At 42.8% G+C, this 22,475-nt stretch overlaps 1 protein-coding gene across 5 annotated transcripts in view; it reads left to right on the top strand.

Moving 5' to 3' along the window:
• kcnip4a (potassium voltage-gated channel interacting protein 4a) overlaps window positions 1-21,695 on the top strand; it is a gene marked incomplete at both ends in the record, with an annotated part of 256,584 nt that extends 234,889 nt beyond the window's left edge. For all 5 annotated transcript variants that reach the window (XM_083639758.1, XM_083639757.1, XM_083639760.1 and 2 more), the window contains 6 exons: window positions 12,268-12,337; window positions 13,557-13,627; window positions 21,057-21,164; window positions 21,292-21,396; window positions 21,497-21,559; window positions 21,648-21,695. In XM_083639758.1, coding sequence (XP_083495884.1) covers window positions 12,268-12,337; window positions 13,557-13,627; window positions 21,057-21,164; window positions 21,292-21,396; window positions 21,497-21,559; window positions 21,648-21,695 — 465 coding nt within the window. The remainder of the gene's footprint in view (window positions 1-12,267; window positions 12,338-13,556; window positions 13,628-21,056; window positions 21,165-21,291; window positions 21,397-21,496; window positions 21,560-21,647) is intronic.
• Between the last annotated feature and the right edge of the window lie 780 nt (window positions 21,696-22,475).

Below are 22,475 nucleotides of genomic sequence, written 5' to 3'. Positions count from 1 at the left end.
CTTTGTCTTCCACAGCTTGGGAAGACTACAGTACCAGGCTGTGGCACTGAATTAGGCTGGATGCCACAAGTTTGTGACTTTCTCTGTCCAGGAACTCTGACTTTCTGGCCAGGAACTTAGTTGTAGCATTCACTTTCCCTACCACTTTCAGGGCCATACCTGCACCCCCTACATTGGCATCAGGTGTACAGCCCAAATAGTTAACAGACGTTTTAACAGTGATGTCTTTATCATTCAAACTTATTTTAAAATCCTTGGCTTTGTTTAATCTTGGTTTGGAGCCGAATAAAATTGATTCTGTTTTCCCAAGGTGTAAGGAGAGTTTATTGTCGGCCAGCCATGCACTGATGTTAGATAGCTGTTCGCTAAGTCTTTCCTGGAGTTGAACCACATTTTTATCAGCAACTACCAGAGCCGAATCATCAGCGTATAAAAACAGGTCACAGGTAATGAAGCATGATGATCTAAATCCATGAGATGTTTAGGATCATGAGTCATGACAGTCACTGATGTGTCCTAATAGCGTGTTGCATAACGTTTTTGTTCTTTTCTTACCCCGTCGGCACTTTCTTCTTGGTGGGGGAAGGGCGGTGCCCAGTTGTGAGGGGGTGGTGGTGGACCCCAGTTGGCAGTTCCTCCTCCTCTTTTTCTGCAACACGCTATTACATCACCCACAACAAGACTTCCTAAGTGTGGTGAACTTGTCTGATAGATCCATCTCCCCAGAATGTGAATCTGCCCTATGTAAGGGCCTGAATTTTGTCCCCACCACTCACTGTGATCCTTTTGAAGCCTCTGTTGACTTTGAAAAGTTTTTCCGCAGCCTGCGATTAAGAGAGTTTTTTTCATGCAATAAGGCTTCCAATGAAAGCACAATAAATGCACATGAGCAGAATGTTGCTGTTGCTGTGGTTAATGAACATGTTTCTAATATCCTGCCCGATCCGGAGCAGGATAACAGGGTCTCTACCCCTTTCCGGGCAAAATCTACTTTTTGTCCCCCCAAGTATAGAAATGCTTCCTTAGATACATATTGTAGACTTGTAGAAAAAGACGTAATGGGTTTGTTGAATATGCGAAAAGAATACAAAGTATTTAACAATTTATCCAAGAAAGAACGTGATGCTTTAATTGAACTTAAGGAAGATACTAGTATTGTTATTAAACCTGCCGACAAAGGTGGTGCAATTTGCATATTAAAACGGGTTGATTATAAAAATGAAGTTGAACGGCAATTGTCAGATCCCATTTATTATGAATCACTTGCAAAGGATCCAACTCATGTTTTTAAAAGTGAAATTGATGTAAAACTGAATTAATTTTTTGAAGCAGGAGAAATCACAAAAAAAGAATGTGCTTTTATGAAGGTGGCACACCCCATTATGCCCGTTTTTTATATCCTGCCAAAAATACATAAAAGGTTGGAAAATCCACCTGGGAGACCCATTGTGTCTGCCATTGGATCACTCACTGAGTCGATTTCTTTATAAAACCCTTTGTCATTGCTCTCCCATCATATGTGCGAGATTCAATGGACATGATTAACATTTTAAAGGCAGTGAATAATCTCAGTAATGACACACATCTTGTCACAATGGACATACAAAACTTATTTACCAATGTTGACCACCAGGGCGGCCTAAATGCTTTGACCCACTTCCTAGACACAAGACCACTTGGAACTATACCCAGTACTCAGTGTCTAGGCAAATTGGCAGAATTGGTGTTGTCCAAAAATGTTTTTATGTTTGAAAAAGTGTCTTCTTTATACAGGCAATGCAAGGGGACAGCCATGGGCAGCAAAATGTCCCTTAATTTCAGTTCCCTGTATGTTGCCTGTTTTGAAAATAACTTTGTCTTTTCCCCTAATAATCCATTCCTCAATAATATTCAATTATGGAAAAGGTATGTTGATGATGTTTTTATGGTCTATGATGGTTCTATCGAGACTTTGATGGAGTTTTATGAGTTCCTTAACCAATTTTAACCAATAACCAATAACATTTGAAATTCACCATTGAGCATGATACACAAAAAATCAGCTTTTTGGATATCTTGGTTTTACGGGAAGGTGATGTGTTAGTTACGGACCTGTATAGAAAGGAAACTGATAAATGTTCTTTCCTACATGGTCAATCATTCCACCCACTACACCAGAAAAAAAGTCTTCCCATTAGCCAATTCAGTAGGATAAAAAGAATATGCACCAAACCCACTGACTATGAAAAACAAGCAGATGTTTTGGAGTATAGATTTAAGCACAGAGGCTACAATGACAGCTGGGTTAACTCTGCCCGTAATAGGTTTAAAACTGTCACACAAGAACAAAGTCTTATTAAGAAGGATAAACTTCCACCCACTAACACCCCTAGATACTTCCTTAATTATTCAGCTCTGGGGAAAGACTTTGAGAGAACTATTAGGAAACACTGGCACATTTTAAGTTCGGATCCATCGCTCAAAAATGAGTTCAATTTTGCTCCCAAGGTAGTGTATAAACGTCCTCCTAATTTGAGGCAAATGCTGGTCAAATCTGACCTCATTCCAACAAAAAACACCACCTTTCTTGATCTGCCACCTGGCAACTACCGATGTGGTTCTTGCACACAGTGCAATTTCACATATAAATGCACCACATACACTCACCCGACAACAGGTAAAACGATGAAAATAAAGGGCATGATAACCTGTTCAACAAAAAATGTGGTCTATTTAATTAAATGTCCATGTGGCCTGGCGTATGTGGGTAAAACACAAAGAGCCCTTAAAACTAGGATTGCAGAGCACAGGAGCTGCATCAGAACCCAGGATCCACGGAACCCGGTGGCAGTCCATTTTAGGGAGGCAAAGCACCCTGAAATATATAGGCATTGAGCATGTACCAACTCCAAGACGAGGAGGTGACCAAAACACCCTCCTACTTAGAAGAGAGAGTTTTCATATCTTTAACCTTCAGACTCTCGCACCCAGAGGTCTGAACCAAGAGTACGATATAAAACACTTTCTTTAATAAAACTTGAAACAGTTGTAAATGTGCCTATGTATAGGAGGTTTTATTATTGCCCCTCTGATTGTTTCCTAATGTCTTCTCTAGTGTCCGGTTGATTTATTTATTTATTTATTGGGCCTTGAACCATCTAGATACGTATAATATATGTACCCCCCCTTTTAAAACATTTACAAAATTAAACCTTTTCCATATTATTCTATTTTTCTATTTTTCTATTCAAAACTTCCATTGCTACCTTTATATTATGTATCATGGCGTAATGTAGATTTTAATTGGTGTTTTTTACATTATAGTCCTATATTGTTGTTTGTATATTGTTCTCCCTTTTAAGCCCACTTTGTTTCACTTTATTATCCATTTCCTTGGGCTTTTTTACATGGTTAATTATCAATTATGTGTGGATGTGCTCCACCCTGTGAGGTGGTGATTGTGTCACCCCCACCTATCAGCATAGAGCCCATCAGCCTATGACTGCGCTTGTGGTGTACTATATATATGGGCATTCTTCATCCACCAATCATTGCTGACCTGACGAAGATCCAGTGTGGATCGAAAACGTTTGTTTTTGAATTAAACTTTTTTGGCATTGTGAGTAAGTGTGCAGGCTCTACCCTCTTTCCTTCTTTATTCAAACCTGATCTCAATGGGGCATGGCTCCTCCCCTGTCACCTCCCCTGTCACATGGCTCCTCCCCTGTCACCTCCCCTGTCACATGGCTCCTCCCCTGTCACCACCAACTTGTTTCCTTGTGCTCTGCAGATGGAAAAGCTGATCCCTCCTGGGTCAGTTCCTCACATAAGAGCTAAGAGATGGTGTTTCTAGCTGAGCCCTGTCTCTGTGACATCTCAGGTGATGGACTTGATACAGTTCTGTAATCAGAGTAGCTGCCGAAGCTTGAATCGATGGTATTTAGGTCATAAATTGTGGAGTTGTCAACTTGGATTGATTTGGTTGTTGTCATTGTCTTTACTTTGTTTGAGATGGTGTTGTAAAATCCCTCTGGCCAGGTCTTCTCAAAATCTTCTAACATCGCCCCCCCCCCCCCCCCCCCCATCTTCACAGCACTGTCACTGGTGGGGTGATCTTGATGTTCATGATGCTTTCCCCTGGATGTTCGTTGGGATCCAATGGATGGAGGCAGGTTTCCAATTTCTGACAAAGTCCAGCCCTGTCCATGAATTTGGCATCTGCTTAACTCATGGCTTTAACCCCCTCCTTGTGATAGAGATGAACCTTTGTATCTGTCTCATCCTCTTCCATCTCCTTCATGTGTGACTCAATCCTGCAGCATACAGTATGTGGTGGCTCAGGGCCCAGATCTTCAGTGCCTCTGGCTTCATGGTTATTCCAATGATTCCTCCATCACTGTGGCCGTACCTCATGAAAGTGGTTATGAACTGGTTGATCCACAGGCCATTCCATATTCCACTAAAGTGTCACATCACATGCTGCCCCTGGAGAAAATTATTTTGTGGAGGAAGCTTCTCCGAACAAAGATAGTAGAGGCCATAACAGACATGGTTGACATGGCCAGCTGCAAAGTAGTAGGTAAGCATCTTCTGGAATGTGATCAGATGAAGAAGCAAGTCACCCTCACATTCAGCCCAGATGTATGACATCAGCATCAGCATCATTGGTTTCACCAAGACCTAAACCCAAAGTTTGTCTGTTCTGGTCTGACTCACAATCTGATCCTCTGAAGGCTCTCATCAGGTCATTTGCTTTCTGGAAATGTCTTACCGGAACTCCAGAGAGCCCACTATCAGCCATCAGTGAACATAAAGCCCCAACAAAACTCATCAATGCGTGCATACCCCCAAGACACTTTAAGCAGCGCAGCCACATCTATAAGTGACATGTGTGTCTGTTTGAGGCGAGATGTGTCTGAGCCGAGATGCAGTGTCCCAACCATTTTGAGTGGGGTGGCCCAGGTGGGGCACAGACTCAAGCAAGGGTGGCACTGATTGCGGCATTTAGGAAGGATGTCAAAAGGTTTTCCCTCACCAAAATTTAGCCTAACATCACTCTAGCTTAGCTTAAAAATTAGCCTGCTACAGCCTCTGAAAGACAGTATTGTTGGCCACAGATGCCAGCACCCTCAGGATTTTGGGGTGGCCAATTAGATTTAAGGAGTGGCCAGTGCCACCCTTGGCCACTCCCTAGAAACTCCCCTGCCAAGATGTGTGCACAGCATTTGAACAGTGCACCTAGACCCCTTCCCCCGGCTGTACAAGGAATTGAGAGTGGAGACAGAAAGTGCAACGGCTCAAAGCCGGTGAAACATGCACACACGCGCACATGCATGCACACACACGTGCGCACACGCACGCACACACACAGTGCCAGAGAGAGGGGAGTGGAGGAGAAGGGTCTGACTTGCGCAAACCTGCACCGCTTCCAACACCTAGGAGTGATTTATCAGATTAAAAGTCCTCTGCTAATTTCATGTTTTTATTGGGGGTGGGGGGGCACATGGCGGGGGAAACAAATAGGCTTCATTATACATGACATCCTTGCTCCTTTATGAATAAACATTGGAGAAAGCAAATTTGATGCATTTGATTTGAGTATTTTGCATGAAATCTCATAAATCCCTATTTGTATAGGATTTTGGCAATTAAGGGGTTAATATCTAAAAATGCTCAAGGGTGCTCACCGGGCACCCTCCTGTATTTTGAATAGGTATCCCCAAACTACAAGAATCAGCAGAGAAAAAAACTTTATCAGACGAAACAAGGTTCATCAAAAAAACAGCCTTTGGCTCCCGGACTATACCAGTTACTTTGTCAAGTAACACAAGTTACAAATTTAGTTACTTTTTTTAATCAAAGCACATATTTGAATAAAGATACAATTCCTTCAATCCTTCCTACTCAAGTTGTGTGTTTTTATGCAAATAACCACTATAAATGACAATAACAAAGGAAAAGGATAACATTTAGAATTTTGGACCATTTACGGCTCCTACACACCGCCCGCGATAAACTTGCATGTACTCGCACTCGCTCAGTAAGCCCTGCCCCGCTCTACAGCGTGGTTGGCTGCCTTGCTGTATTTCCGTCTTCAATTGGTCGATTTCGAAATTTCCCTCGCTGCCATCTTGTCGCTCACCAGCTTGCAAAGCATGCTGGGATACCTGGCGTCAGGACATCGCATTGTGTAAGTTCCTCCTCTCTGCTGTGTAAGCTCCTCCTCTCTGCTGTGTAGTTGAAGTTCCTCCTCTCTGCTGTGTAGTTGGACCGATACTGTTTTGGGCAGCGGTCCATTTGGGCAAAGCTTCCCGAAATCAAATTACTTGCTGCTAAATGGCTTTTGTCCATCACTGAGTCTATACTGTAGCTAATTTTTTAGTCGCCCGGGGTCAAAAAGCTCATCTGTATCTTACCCCAACCCGGTGGCGCTGGCTGAATGCAGGCAAGCCTTTTAAGGCAGCCGCCAGCCAGACAAATGGAGGCTGGCACGGTTCCCATGATGAGAGATTTGGCCCTTTGTCCTTGGTGTCTGAGGTTTGGAAGCAAATCAAATGGCTTGGGCGTTAGCGGATGTGGGTGGCGGGATGAGGTCGTCCACTTGTAACACAAGCTGTGGAAGTGCAGCTTTGTTTGAGAACGCAAAAGACCCGTGGTCCTCGGGTCTTGACGGAAAGCAGTCATTTGAACAGAGGTCACCCTCAGACGTGGCACTCAATCTTTGAGATATGACAGGATTCCATTATTTATTCCATTCCTTGACCTCGAACTCCTGGAAGTGACACTATATTGTTCTTCTCACGTCTGGTATGACTAAACCTGTCCCGGCTCTCACAGTTCACCTGCGAGGGGCATCGCCTGGGGGCGCAAGATTAAGATGATAACCCCCGCGCAGAGTTTATTTCCCCATACGCTTTATTTCGCCCATCCCTCCAGGAGCCTCGCAAAGGAATTTCACGCCTGGTTGCTTTTTGCATTTCTCAAATTGTATTTGCGATTTCATTGTCACGGATGAGCTCGTTTTGCAAGCGTATCAAATGAATTCAAATATTTTCTCACCTCTCACTCTCTTCGATAAGACTGGCGGTGAATAATGTGCAATATGGAATAACATCCGAGGACAATTGGAAATATTACCCCCTCGTTTGTTCTTGAGCAACACAATAGTCCCACTTAAAACAGGACATCTGGATAAGAAAAATAATTTGTCCCTGTTGCCATAAAATGTCTTAATCAGTAAGGAGGACAGCCACTTTTGGAAGCCATCCATCCTATGCCAAAGACAGATGGGCTCTCTGTTTTGTATCAGGTTGAGTTTCATGGTGTCAACCTAAAATTAATCAGACCATACACCTCTAACAGGAATATTGACATGTTTATCTCTCTGACAGTGACGTACTTCTCCTTAGAAATTGTCGATAAACTCAAAATTATTTTTATTTGTAGATTATGGTTTGGTTTTGATATGAACTCTACTGTTTTTGGAGGTACACTCAGGGATGAGGGAGTCTGTGCCACAACAGATTTCCAGTTTCCACCTGTAGGCTACTGTAGCTTAAGCGCGCTAGACCTTGTCAAGCACGGACTCACAGCCCACAAATTTGCTGAGCTTAAACTTGAAAACATTTTGCGGCACACTAGAGGACGACCCAGTGGTTGAGAAATAGCGCTCTAGCTGAACCTTTACCTGCTCACTCATTGTCAGTTTGTTTCCCTCACATGGTGCATCTACCAATGCTGCACTCAAGGAGAATGGGCCTATTCATAAAACACGATTCAATAACAACTAGGGATGAGCGAGTACACCATTATATTTATCTGTTTAACGAACTAAATTATCTGTATCCGTATCCGTACTTGGAGGGGGCGTGGGTTAAATCAAAATTGGGCGGGTTAAACTGAAAGTGTGTGTGGTTTACACATTTTTCTTTCTTTTTTTAAAACCTATCCACCTTATTTCTAGCTGCCATGATGCCTATGGGTGCTTCTTCCGGTGTGATCCTCCCAGCCTTGTTGCTGACAGCTTGTCACCCGTCTGGGCGAACGGAGCAAATCACTAATCAGGTCCAGCTTGGCAAAAATCCGTCGATAAATATCCCTTTAAGAGCACAATGCATCATGTGTAATCGCCTACTGTGGCTAATGTTAGCGACTAGCTAGCTATGTTACATGGCAGTAAAACGCCACTGAATGACCAAATTGATATAACTTTTAACCATTTCGAGTAACACTGTTTCCATACGGACACCCAGTATTGGTTAGTTGTTATAACGTGACTGTATTTATAACGTTTAACCGGTTTCTGGTTTATAATTCGGGTTACAGACAAAGAGTATAACAAAGGAAATGGCAAGCTGCAACAATCAAGTCACACCGGACCTTGTACCCATAATTATTTTATAGCGGGGCATTCAAAAATAAGGTGGATAGCTTGTTTTCAGGTGAGACCATTGACCATTGGCTTGTTTGGAAATCAGGTGATCATGCTGGGGGGCAACCAGCAGCAGGATACATAGGAATTAAGCGACAGGAAAGCAACTCCTAATGTGTGTGTGTGTGTGTGTGTGTGTGTGTGTGTGTGTGTGCGTGCGTGTGTGTGCGCGCGCGTGTGATGCTCGTGCTCGTTAAAAGTATATTATCTGTAACAGATACTCGTTTCAGCCAAGTATTGGGCACATCCATATTAATATTCGGCACTCATTGCAGGAGTAGGGGTGGAACCCCGGTGCCCTGGCAAAATTCCTAAACAGGTCTTCCAAGTTCCTTCCATCATAGCCACCTAATCATCCCTGGTTATAATTGGCTCTTTCAGTCCTGTACTCTCCACTGAGATAGCTATTTTTCCTACTTAACCAGAGTCAGAAGACCTTGAAGATGCTTTTTTTTAAATGTTGTGGCTAGATAGATGGCTCCTGAAAGTTTTGGGTTTACAAATCTGGAGTCTCGTGAGAAGAAAGCAGAAACGGAAGTAATGTTGCATTCAGGACAAGCAGGAAACTTCCCAATTGGAATTTCCTATTTCCCACCTTCCAACTGTGGAAGTGTTATATTGGTGGGTTAGGAGAAGAGTCCCAAGTTGGAGGACAATTCAAATGGATTTCTGTTATTTGGAATAGAGTGCCTAAGTCACGCCCTCTTCCGGGTTCGGCATTCCCAATTAATTTTCCCATTGATGTTTTGTAGAATCCCTATAAAAAGAGGTTTACTTGGACAAACCAAGCGATTCAGTTATATTCAGAATCACAAGAGAGATAGAACATTTCACTTGCACCTCTTTATTTAGTTTAGATTTTTTTTTGCTTTGTTTTTCCAAGTAAATCTCTTTTTATAAGGATTTTACAAAACATCTATGGAGAAATGAATGGAGAATTCACTTCCTCAGGTCCCATGAGCAATCTTGCGATAAGGCTACAGTAGACATGAAAATGGAATCCCAATGAGTTGGTCTCACTCTGGAAAAGTAAGTAGGAAAATTAGCCAAATTCCCCAAAACGCCAAACTATCTCTTTAACGCCAAGCTGCGTTGCTATTGAAACACGGTGAGCAAATGACCATCATTATCGACTGAGATGTACTGTACTCTTAACTATTTTACTCGACTTGAAATTTAATTGCAAGGCGCTGCGTGTGATGTAATAAGTAGGCAATTTTCACAGTATTGGATTGATTCTCAATGGAAAGCTCATCTCCTGTGCCTGTGTGGTCCTGATGCTGAGAGGACAACATTATGATTTCAATTCCACCTTCAGTGTGTGAGTCTTGGTTCAACAGTCATTCATCTTCTTTGACCTTTCGTTTTCCTTCAGATTTGTGGATGAATTACCAAGGTTAGAAACACAGACAGTCTATATTACTAGCCCACATACTGTGTGTTCTATTAAGTGTTGAGAGCTGTAATTGCATGCTCACTGTACACATGCGTGCAGACTCCAGGCACAGGAGAGGTAGAATTGGTAGTAGTTATTAGTAGTAGTGAAATTATTAGTTTAAATGTTTCTACCTCAACTACTTTAGGTACTGTACATAATTACGGGACACTCTTTTGCACGACTTCATCAAAAGGATGGAGGCCTTTAGTTTTGACAACCCATTCAAGTGGTTTTCAAAGTGGGGGCTGCGGGCCCCTGGGTGGCTGCTAGGGGGCCTTAGGGGGGCTTCAGCAAATTAATGGGGAGAAAAAAACATCTTTATGGGGAAGGAAATGATTCAGCTATATTTGTTAATACTATAGTATAATAAATCAAGAATATATTTTTTATTATATTTTATAATTATATTTAGTGTAGTGTTAACAAATATAATTGAATCCTTTCCTTCCACATAATCGTATTTGCCATGCCCATCTGTCTAATTGCCTGCCAGTTGTCATCACATTCATTGTCATTTCCCCCTGGTGTGATACAGTAGTCTGACTCTGGAACAATGTTTATAATGGAAAACAGAAAAGAAAATATTTAAGATACAAATGTAATTATTAGGTTATTACATAAAATAAAAGTAAGGAAATATATTCTGAGGTTGTATGTTAGTGAATTTTGACATTTTCAATAGTATTGCCAATGGGTTTCTAAAGACATCTTGCTATTTGGGGGGCCTTGGCATGGAAACGTTTGGGAAACCCTACTGTATTAACCGAAGCTCAACCAAACACAGAGTAATACAAACACAGAGAAATACTGTCTTTGTCAAATGTCGATACAGCAGGAGCAACCTTGTTTTCTTGTTTTTCTTTTTTTATCTATTTTTTTCTGTTGGTTTTTGTTCTGATGTTTTTCTGTGTTTGATGCTGAAGATCTTGTAACATACTGTACTCAAAGGCTTTTAGAGAGAAATTGAGAAGCTTCAAATTTGTTTTGCAGCTCTGTCCAAAATCCTTCTAAATGACTATACAATATTGACACTAACACCTCATATTTACAAATGAGTAGGATTGGCAATTGAAATAGTAGTCAATATCCATGCCACAAAAACTAGGAGGAGAATGCATATCATTTTTCAGTCTACATTATTTGGATCGGTACACTGATCCTAGGTGAACCTAGCACAGACTCACTCCAGACTCTTACAATTCATCTCCATAGAATCAGGTCACAAGCCAAAAAAGTAATCGGGTGAGACAGACTTGTGCCCATTCTGTTTCCATAACTTCCCCAAACTTTATGGCAAATTGAGACATTGGTGACCTCACCTCACTAAGATATGAAACGGAAGATCGAGCGTCAAGGGAGCCTCTTAGCATGAAACCCAAGCAGCCTGTGTGAAGTAAGACAACATGCTTCTTCTTTTGCTCCAGCTCCGTGTTTTCCAAAGCATCCGATTAGACTCCAACGTGGCCGGGAACCCACTTGTCCCCTGATACCTACGAGCTCTCTCCCACTGGGAAAGTGTTCCTCCTCTCTGGCTCGTGCCAGGCCAGCCCCACCCATCATCTCAGAGAAAATGGAGCAAATCGCTGGCTGTAAAGACTGGAGTGACCTGATAAAAACACAGGATAGATTTGGATTTGAAAACAAACTTCTGGAGACACCTAATTTGTGGATTTTTTTTTTATTGTGACTTGTGCATCCAAGCTTCACTGTCAAATATTATATACAGTATGTATGTATATATATATATATATATATATATACTGCAAACCTATAAACACCCTGTTTCAATGTTTTATCATATTAATTGCCTGATAACAGCAATAGCAGCACAGCGAAGAACATTTAGTGTTCTCATATACAACTGATTAAAAGCCAAAGACGTCCCTGTGCCTCCTGGTTTGGAGATCAGAAAAATGGCCTTTTCCAAAATGCAATATCCTGCCAGAGTGCGAGGACAGGCACATATTGAGTTGGCAAAGACCGCGTGCCTATTCTGCACCGCGCAAGGTCATCCACCAAGTCTATTACCTATTTATTTCTTTTTCTTTTTAAATGAGACAAAAGCACGCTTCTTAGAGGTGTTATATAAACATATTCAATCTCTCCCACTGAATGCTACCAGACAACCTCAGGTGGGTGAGTGTCAATGGCCTTAGACAAGATGTCTGCTGGCTTGGATTGATTTTTAGATTTTTTTTTGTATGATGATGACACTACACACCGTCTGAGAAACGAGTGAGCGAGTGCTAGCTACAATAATAAAACGTCTTTGATCAAAATGTTGATGCTTGCCAGTGTTAACCCCCGATGACATTATTCTTCCTAATTGAGTTAAAGAAGTAAAGGCGGGCCTGCTAATGGGAAAGTGTGGAAGGCTGTTGAATCCTAATGACGTGTGCACTCTCCATCTCTTCCTCAGGAATGCCCCAGTGGAGTCGTCAACGAGGAAACCTTTAAAGAAATCTACTCGCAGTTTTTCCCGCAAGGAGGTTCGTGGCCACGTTCTTATTCACGAGACACGCAACACACTCCGCTTTCATCTTGTGTTGCCTTCCCGCCGCTCGCTTCTCACCCGACATAACGACACGTTCAAGTCACACAGAACGCCTTTAATGTCGCATTAGCGTTAAATCCGCATGGGCAGCCTTGCACTTGTTCAAGAGACCTTTGTGGCGGCAGCAGCATTTGGCCTCAAGCTCATTTGCTATTATGAATAATAGCGGAAGTTAAGAAATGTACACTTCCTCCAGCAGAGAGCTCCTGTTAAAGGCTTACCAAATGACTTTTTTTTGTGGAATATTTGAAACTAAATTTGAGGGTTTGGGTTCTTGGAATCTCCATGCATTCATATTTCAGGCTGCCATGGGCACAATGAGGATGCGTATTCCCTGTGAATCTTTCAGTTAAGGGCAGGGGTGCCCAATACGTCGATCGCGATCGACCGGTCGATCGCGAAGGTAGTGTGGTCGATCGCATGGCTTTGAGGGGAAGAAAAAAAATAAAAAAATTTTTTTACTGTTTTTCCACTGTTTTTCCACTGTTTTTCCACTGTTTCCACTGTTTTTCCACTGTTTTTCCACTGTTTTTCCACTGTTTTCCACTGTATACTCAGTGTATATATATATAAATAAATATGTTTGGTAGATCACTTTGACTTGGTCATTTTAAAAGTAGCTCCCAAGCTGAAAAAGTGTGGGCACCCCTGAGTTAAGGCAAAGTATCTGATGATCACTTAATTGGCTGCATGGAAGGACTCCTTCCATTTTCATCAAAGAAAATGCAGAGGGAGATTGAGAGAGAGAGAGAGAGAGAGAGGGAAGAAAAGAGGGAGAGAAAACACTTTGTATTTACAGTATACAGCCGAGAGTTATTCCCATTTGGCTCTCATCGTTGCGTAAGGATTGCTATTCTACTGCACCCGAGGGACAGGAAAGACACGCATGAAGGTGCTTTGATTTACCTGAGCAAAGATAGACCAGAGCAGAGCTAACAGCGTGCTACACTGGGAACGATGGCAAAGCATTAAAAACTCTTTGCTTTTAGCACCTTCTTATTCTGCTGCCTCGAAAAAACAAGAAGCTACAGCATTCCCCTTTGAACCAGCAGTTTGTTGTTTGCAGCAGTGGTGGGTTTTTAGATAGATGTTGGTGTAAATGGATTCATTGTGTCCGTTTGACTACATGTGTATGTTTGTGGCTTTCTTCCCAGATGCATCGACATATGCACATTTCCTGTTCAATGCATTTGACACGGATCACAACGGGTCAGTGAGTTTTGAGGTAAGCGAGCTGTTGGTCACATGGTTGTTGATCTGATTTATTATTATTATTATTATTATTATTATTATTATTATTCTATTACAGGACTTTTACTACTGTCAAATAGAGATAGACAGAGATATTGGTCTGCCCATATATCAGGCCAATATTCACCTTTTATTGAATATTGGAAATTGGCCCTCTAATGTCATCCAACTCTGCTGGGTGCTTTCTCACTGTAGTGCAGCAGATAATTGCATATTTCAGAAGGATCATTCACTTTGTGATGCAAGCATGAAATTTGGCACATATACTCTTCAAGGTCCACTCCAAGATGGCAGCCCTTTTTCAAGATGGCTTCCACATGTTGTACTAAATGAGCATGTAACCTATTGGTAACATAAAATGTTTTATGGGTCTCACATTTCTTTATTATAAGTGTTATTTTTGTCATAGCTACTATGTGAAATGCTGTCGCAAAGATGGCGTGCAAGATGGCCACCATAAAACTAGCTGTGATGATATCTCATGATCTCAAATACATAGAAACCCAGTTTTTGGGTCTATACATAGGTTTTTGGGGTTGTGGATTCCAATAGAGCTATTCGTTTTCTTGTCAGAGCACAATTTAGCTTAGTTTAATAGAGTGAATGTCAGCGCGCAACCAGGGCACACTGGTGACATCACTGCTGTGGAACTCAGCATGGGGTTCAGTGTGAGCTGATCTAGTTTTACTAATACTGTGATGAATAGTGATAGTATAGTTTAGTCTCCCAAATGCTGTCTAACAGCGCCCAATCAATTAGCTAGTAAAAGGAGTTGTTTGCTAAATGAGTTGTGACACTTTGGGGCCTCTTCTCCTTCTCTTCCATCTGCTTTGCAACATCCTCAGGATATTATGACACACACTGCCTGTAGGCAGGCATGCCTGCGCACACAGATAGCACACGGACACACACACACACACACACACACACACACACACACACACACACACACACACACACACACACACACACACACACACACACACACACACACACACACACACACACACACACACACACAGTCTCAAGAGTCTACATATCGTAGTTTTAGTTGAACTTGGCAGGTCTCACCCTGGCACACAACCCAAGACATATCAACCCAGAAACTGTATCTGACTGTCTTAATGGTCACCTCACCTTACAGTAGTGACAAGGCATTACACAGGTAGTTGAATGACTAAATAAGATTGCTTTATGTAGGGGAGAGCAGGGCATATGGTCACACTGTTCACTCATTGCTGTATTTCTCACTAGTGCCTTACTACTGAGAAACTGTATTTTTTGCGAACACTTTATAACTGTAAGCTACTATACACTAAATAGGCTACTTAGTTATTCAATATACTGATGCAGACATTCCTTTCTTTACCTTGAGTCTCTTTTAGTTCAGCACCAGTTTTTTCAACTGGTGGGGGATGTGTGGGGATGTTACAGTATTTAGGGCCCCAACCCTATATTTTTGACAACATGTTCCATAAGTTTATGGACAATTAGAGGGTTATTGTGCTCTTGGCTTTAATTCTTTATTTTATTGTATTTATCAAGTAACAAGTAAAAAATACTAGACAATGGGGTCACACGAGAAGGAAATAAAATTCGTTCGCAATTCAAATAAAGGCAAATTTAAAAACATGAGCACTCCTTTGCCAGCAGTTGTCCAATTTGTTATTTGAAATGATCCATCCTAATCAGGGAAGGTAATTTCAAATCCTTTTGTAGCAGGTTCCAGGAGAAAGGAGCAGCTAAAGGCATGTTTCCCAAACTCAGTTCTCACAGTAGGAACATGATATGAGATAGAGGTTTTTGATCTCAGATTGTAATGACCACCTCTAGATTGAGTGAGCGAGGTGCTTAAGTAAATTGGTAGCTGGCTCAGGATGGCTTTGTAAACAAACAAATACCAATGTGACTAACCCTAACCCTAACCCTAACCCTAACCCTAACCCATGGGGGCAGACATGGATATATTTTTTTTTAATCCTAGGTGGTACGGTAACACTTTACAATACTGGTGCAAACATGTGCATGAATGCATGCTTAACTCATGATGAATTAAGCCATTAATTGATGCTTACCGCATCATCAACTAATGAAAGGTATGTTTGATGAACACACCGAGTCATATATGAATTACTATTAATTAAGTAGGCTATGCCTATATCATCATAGTTAATTCCTCATCAACACATACATTAACACACTGTGTTCAATAATACCGTAATTCATGTGTTAATTACCACTATCGACATCTGGCTCCCTGCAACCGGAACTTTAGCGTTACCAGACCGCAATGCCGATAGCCCACAATCCGAACCAGCTGAGCGAGGCGGTGTGCAGCGTGTCAGGGACCGGCTGGATCTAACCTCTCCCAGCCATTTTACCTCGTTCATCATGGGCATTCCTTCCTCTTCGAAGCTTGGTCCACAGAACATGTGGCCGGTGTTTTGTGCCTATCTTACCGGGTGTCTAAATGCACGACCCAGCAGGCCAGCCACCCCCAGGCTAAGAGCCTCTCTCCCGGCCCGACACCCAGGGCAGCCCAGGGTCTGTCTGAGAGCAGGTCGAGGTCACTGGGGGCTGGGTTTACCCAGGCTACCACCACCCAACCGCTACCCGCCCTGCCCCTCACCTTGCCTGGGTCCCACACCTCCGGCCGAGACCCCTTCAGAACCTCTTAGCCGGGTACGGCTATTTCAGCAGCTGTAGTAGCTATCATTCCGATGTTGCTGCTCTGATATAGGCTATGCGTGTAGTAGCCCCGAACCAGACCAACTCCAACACATTCTCTGACGTTGTATCCACTGTGCATCTCCAACAGACATCAAACACTGGATGTATGTCTTGTAGGCTCTATATGCCAAGAACCACATATGTATGAGTTAAGTGTTGTGCCTCACAAGTGCCTATATCATTATGTATGAATTAATAGTTATGTGCCACATTTAGTAAAGTCACGACATACTTATGTATTAATTAATTGTTATGTGCCACAAATAGTAAAGTCACGACATACTTATGTATTAATTAATAGTTTTGTGCCACATAATGTAAAGTCACGACATAATGATATCCTCACAAATCATTAGCTGATGCTGATCATGAAATCACTTTTATACAGTATAGTCATGTGAACAATTCAAAATATATAGGTAATCAGTGAAGACCATCATTGGAGTTATAAAAGCACATTTATTTATCAAGTTTGTGAACATGTCCCCCCAAAGTCTGCCCTGGAGCAAGGACTCGCTCTCCAGTGCCCCTTGTCTGTATCAGCTGGGGGAAACAGTCTGGCCTCTCCCCTCTCCTCCCCACGGCCCGCGTTGCTCGATCTCTCCGGCGGGTCCAGCTCTCGTCCTTTTTCACTTGTGTTGCTCTTCACTTCCCGAACCAACGTGACTGTAGCGACAGGTCTCCACCATGTACGCACACACAACAAACAAGTTAGCTAAATTGCTACGGCTAGCTACCTGAAACTCTAACAAACCCGCTCGTTCCTCTTGCGATTGGTATCCATTCGACACTGCCACCACCACTGTGACCGACTTTTAGGCTTTGCAGTTTGTACTCTTTGTAGAATAATAACACGGAGGCAGCTGATATTTGCAAAACGAACACCACCTTGTGCAACCCAGCTAGTTGCTCTCGACCACGAGGATAAGTGTCAAGAAAGACATGGCACACAAACAATTACTTCCGTTGCCTCAGCCTGCCATCAAAAATAAAAGCACGCAGAGCTCAGTACTGCGTAGCTGGTTACAACATGAATTTCGACTTTTATTCTGAAAGTCTTGGCCGGAAACAACATGTTTTCTCGTGGTTACCTTGACAGTGGCCCAGCTACAATGGTGTCTGATATGAGAACATGTTGCAGGTCAGGATGTCAAACAAATAGCACGCTCACAGTGCGCTTTTAGCCTATTTCGGATTACCAGGGGCAAATCCCAAAGATACATGCAGCGGATGACAGATTGGGTAAACACATGGGCTCTTTTAGGCTACTGTCAATTTGAGTTTACCCGTGAGCACCAAGCATCAATCACTCGATCAGCCTGAGCCACGAGAGGAACCTCCATAAAATAGCGTAGCCTACACTACACTAGTAACAAGTAATCAGAATGATAGCCTACTGATAGTATCTAATAGACTACAGCACAGTTCGCCCATAAACACACGCTTCCCAGTCATACATATAGCGCCAGTGTCTCCGCCAGGCCACCACCACTGACAAACTACCGTAAACAGCAGAGGCGACTCCGCTGCACCCCGAACGCCTCTCTTTCCAGCCAGCTAGGCACCGGTCAAACAAAGAGAACTCTCTTTCCCCGAAGTCGAGTATGTTTTCCCTGAGATGTCGCTCGGACATAGCATGGTAAACCAGCCCGTCACGTGAACTCACATTTCATTTGGTTTACCAGGCTAGCTCGGACAAGGAGGAGCGTGGCTAGCGCATCCCGTCTTCGTTATGCAACGGGGGAAACTCAATCGATTTCCCGGGTGCAGGCGACTGGATGGGTGGTGGTAGTAGGGGGGCTGCCCTGGGTGTCGGGCCGGGAGAGAGGCTCTTAGCCTGGGTAGTGGTAGAGGGTGGCTGGCCTGCTGGGTCGTGCATGGCCCATTTCCACCGCTGGTATCAACGCGGTAGACACCCGGTAAGATAGGCACAAAACACCGGCCACATGTTCTGCGTCCCTGCAGTGGACCAAGCTTCGAAGAGGAAGGAATGCCCATGATGAACAAGCTAATGGCTGGGAGAGGTTAGATCCAGCCGGTCCCTGACATGCTGCACACCGCCTCGCTCAGCTGGTTCTGATGTGGGCTATCGGCATTGCGGTCTGGTAACGCTAAAGTTCCGGTTGCAGGGAGCTGGATGTCGATAGTAATAATAATAATAATACATTTTATTTGGAGGCGCCTTTCAGAACACCCAAGGTCGCCTTACAGTGCATATAAAAACAGTTTCACGTAATAAGAACATATATTAAAAACAGGGCAAATTACAGCAGGAATAAAACATAGCTAAGAAGGAAGGAAAATGCAGATTGGTTGGGGAAAAGTGACATTAATAGTGGTAATTAACACATGAATTACGGTATTATTGAACACAGTGTGTTAATGTATGTGTTGATGAGGAATTAACTATGATGATATAGGCATAGCCTACTTAATTAATAGTAATTCATATATGACTCGGTGTGTTCATCAAACATACCTTTCATTAGTTGATGATGCGGTAAGCATCAATTAATGGCTTAATTCATCATGAGTTAAGCATGCATTCATGCACATGTTTGCACCAGTATTGTAAAGCGTTACCGGTGGTACTTAGGGCCAAAACAACATGTCTATCTAATTCCTTGACCCAAACAACCTTGGGTCAGACCAAATAAGTGTGTCTCTATCTTTATTAGTTACTGAGATATTACAAATATTTGTTTTGTGGCAGACACCTTGGACGCCATCTTTGATACAGCTATTTTCAACTAGCTGTTTCAGTCAAAGTAGCATTCCTTCTCAATTATATGACCCCCAAAACCTTGGTTTATACCATACACAGACTGTTTTACCCAAAATAATTACATTGATATGATGCTCCATTGATAAAATGGTCGCAATATTGAATTTTGGAGTGGCCAGCGCCTTTCATCCACAATCCCAAAAACGTATGTATAGACCCAAAAACTGGGTTTCTATGTATTTTAGATCATGAGATATCGTCACAGCTAGTTTTATGGCGACCATCTTGCACACCATCTTTGCTACAGCAGTTCACATAGTAGGGGCACGGTGGCTCAGCTGTCGCCTCGCAGTCAGAAGGTCCTGAGTTCGATTCTCGCCTGGGACACTGTGGGCGCTGTGGTTGTGTTCCCCCCCATATCTTCAGTGCCTACTGCCCAGGTGGGGTATCTCGTCGTAAGGGCCTTTCTGTCTGTGTGGAGTTTGCATGTTCTCCCCGTGCTCCCCCAGGGGGGTTCCTCCGTATATAACCCCCCCCACTAAAAAACATGCAGAAGATCAGATCGTCATCATCATCCGACCAGTGACGACAACATCCGAAGTCGGTCCCCGGGCGCTGTACGAGAAAGCGACCACTGCTCCTGGCCTGCCCCAGGAGGAAAGGACAAAGCCAGGATGGGTTAAATGCAGAGGACAAATTTCACCGGCCACCGTCAGCATGTGTGTGTTGTGGCCCTCCGTGCATGTGTTGTAGTGTGTTGTGTGACAATAAAGACGGGCTGCCGTCTGAAAATCGTTTTTTTGTTTTAAGTTATGACAAAAATAACACTTAAAGATAAAGAAATGTGAGACTCATAAAACATTTTATGTTACCAAACATAGGTTACATGCTCATTTAGTACAACACGTGGAAGCCATCTTGAAAAAGGGCTGCCATCTTGGATTTTTGAGTGGCCAGCGCCCTTTTTCAAATGAGTGGCCCTTGGAGAGTGTTTGTGCAAAATTTCATGCTTGCATCACAAAGTGAACGATTCTTCCACTTATCTGCTGCACTACTGGGAACGATTGCTTTCGTTCCATTCTGTTCCGCACCCGGGAACGATTGCCCCCCCTCCCCTCTCCCCCGCTGGTCAGCTTTCACATTTAACATTTCTTCCACGCTCAGAAACAAAACAGAGTGCACTTGCGTCATCAACTATGCCCGCAGTGTATCCTTGCTCCATGTGTGGTCTATGAGGTTCGGAACGGTTGGCTTTCACACTCGCAAGTGTTCCGTTGCCCGGGCACGCCAAAGCGCTCCCCAGACCACCTTTTCAAGTGGATCCTGTCACGGTTCTCTGTTGCGCGCCCGGGCGCGGAACGGAACAGAACGGAACGCAACGTTCACACTTGTCAAATGTTCCAAAACTGGGGTCAATTCGGGGACAAGTGTGCTCGGGAACGGTACCGGGGCACCAGTGAGAGAGCACCCTTTAGTGTTAGAAAAAGTACAAACGTATATCAAACTTGATGTTTGCCAAGTTGGGAACTTCGCCCTGACCCAAGGCATTAGATGGCCTGCAGCCCCACTAATTTAAATGTATCCCAACCATGTCTACTTGAGATTGCTATTAACATGTGGTTAATATTTATGAGGAGCATAATTGCTTATTAGGACAGTAACGCTCTCATCTCTCCACATCTCTCTGTTTAAAAGCACTGCAACTCCCCGAGGACTGACTGAGTTTGACTTTGCTAATCATTTGATTAATAAAGAATCTGTGATTTATAATGTCACTCCTGTCGCTTCATCATCTGCCTGACATAATATCCTTGCGGAAATGTGTATCTATTTGAATCATTTTATACATAATATACGTGTTAGTGTTAGTTAGGTGTTTGTCTTTCTACTTGTGTATCTGATAAGGTATTGAGTCGATCTCCTCTGTGAATCTTGTGTTCCACTCTAGGATTTCGTCATGGGCCTCTCTATCCTCCTGCGAGGCAACATCCAGGAGAAGCTCAACTGGGCTTTCAACTTGTATGATATCAATAAGGATGGATATATTACTAAAGAGGTATTGACCCTAAACTCTGAAAGTGTCGAATGTCATGAGATGATCACTGAAATGCCAACACATCCACCTCAAAGGACACAATAAAGAGGTATTGGATTCATAGTAGCCCTTTTTTTGTATCTCCTAGGAAATGCTAGACATCATGAAAGCCATCTATGACATGATGGGAAAATGCACGTACCCCGTCCTCAGAGAGGAGACGCCTCGTCAGCACGTGGAAATATTCTTTCAGGCAAGTCGGCAGTCCCGTTCTACTGTAAGTCAAATGGCTCAAATTACCTGGTTTCTTGTTATTTATACTTATTTATACTTCCCATCTCTGTCTCCAACAGAAGATGGATAAGAATAAGGATGGTGTGGTAACCATAGATGAGTTTATTGACTGCTGCCAAAATGTGAGTGGGATATCTTCACTATGTGTATTTTCATGTGGATGCAAGCTGACTTTCTCATTTCATCATAATGTTTGTTTTTTGTCCACAGGATGAAAATATCATGAGGTCAATGCACCTCTTTGAAAATGTCATTTAACCTGTCAGCAGACGGTGGAAGCCTCGGAAAAGACCCTCATCTTTAGCTGGGTTCCGATCCCTGACTTGGATACTGTGTACAGTGTGCTATGCAGACTCAACCACTTTCCACCATTGACAGAATATTGCTCATCGCCGCAAGTAGAAGCAGGCATTACGGTTTGAACACTCTGGAATTACTCGCCGCTCGAACATCTTATCAAATAAGTTGTCGTTTCATTTGAAGAGACGACTTTAGGTGGGATTTATTTTTTCCTACATGGTGGAGAGAAGCAAGGTTTTTGCTGCTGGACGGCTTTATCCAGCGGCTTGTTTGAATTCACTGAATGGAGAAGTGAAAACAGCTTAGCGTTAAGGTTGAGTTTCACCGTCTGTCTCGGGAGTCTCTATTTGCTGAACGCTGTTGACATCATCGACGTGGAAAATAAGAGTTTCAGATCAAATTCAGAGTTTGGAGAGTAGGTTTAAAGGTTTCGATTTCTGATTTCTTCTTGGGTTGCACCTTTGACTTGTTTTATTTATTTATTGAAGAGTACAATCACTGTGACTTTATACATCAAACAACATAGAATATATCTACTAAATATCTGAGAGAATATCACATACATCGCTTTTTACATCCAAGATGCTTTTTAGTGCAAACTGGCTCACTATTCCAGAGTGTTCTTACCACAACTGAGTGAACCGTTGTGGTCTTTCCTTTGCTCTCCGGAGGAAACGTTTAGAAAAAGAAAAACGTACATTGTACCATTTTTAAAATTGTATATACTATAGATAATGC

This window comes from Poromitra crassiceps (genome assembly GCF_964638095.1).
Source record: "Poromitra crassiceps genome assembly, chromosome: 7".
NCBI classification, from domain to species: Eukaryota; Metazoa; Chordata; class Actinopteri; order Beryciformes; family Melamphaidae; genus Poromitra; species Poromitra crassiceps.
The sequence above is the reverse complement of the archived record's forward strand: the minus strand, read 5'-3'. Positions and strand labels throughout refer to the sequence as shown.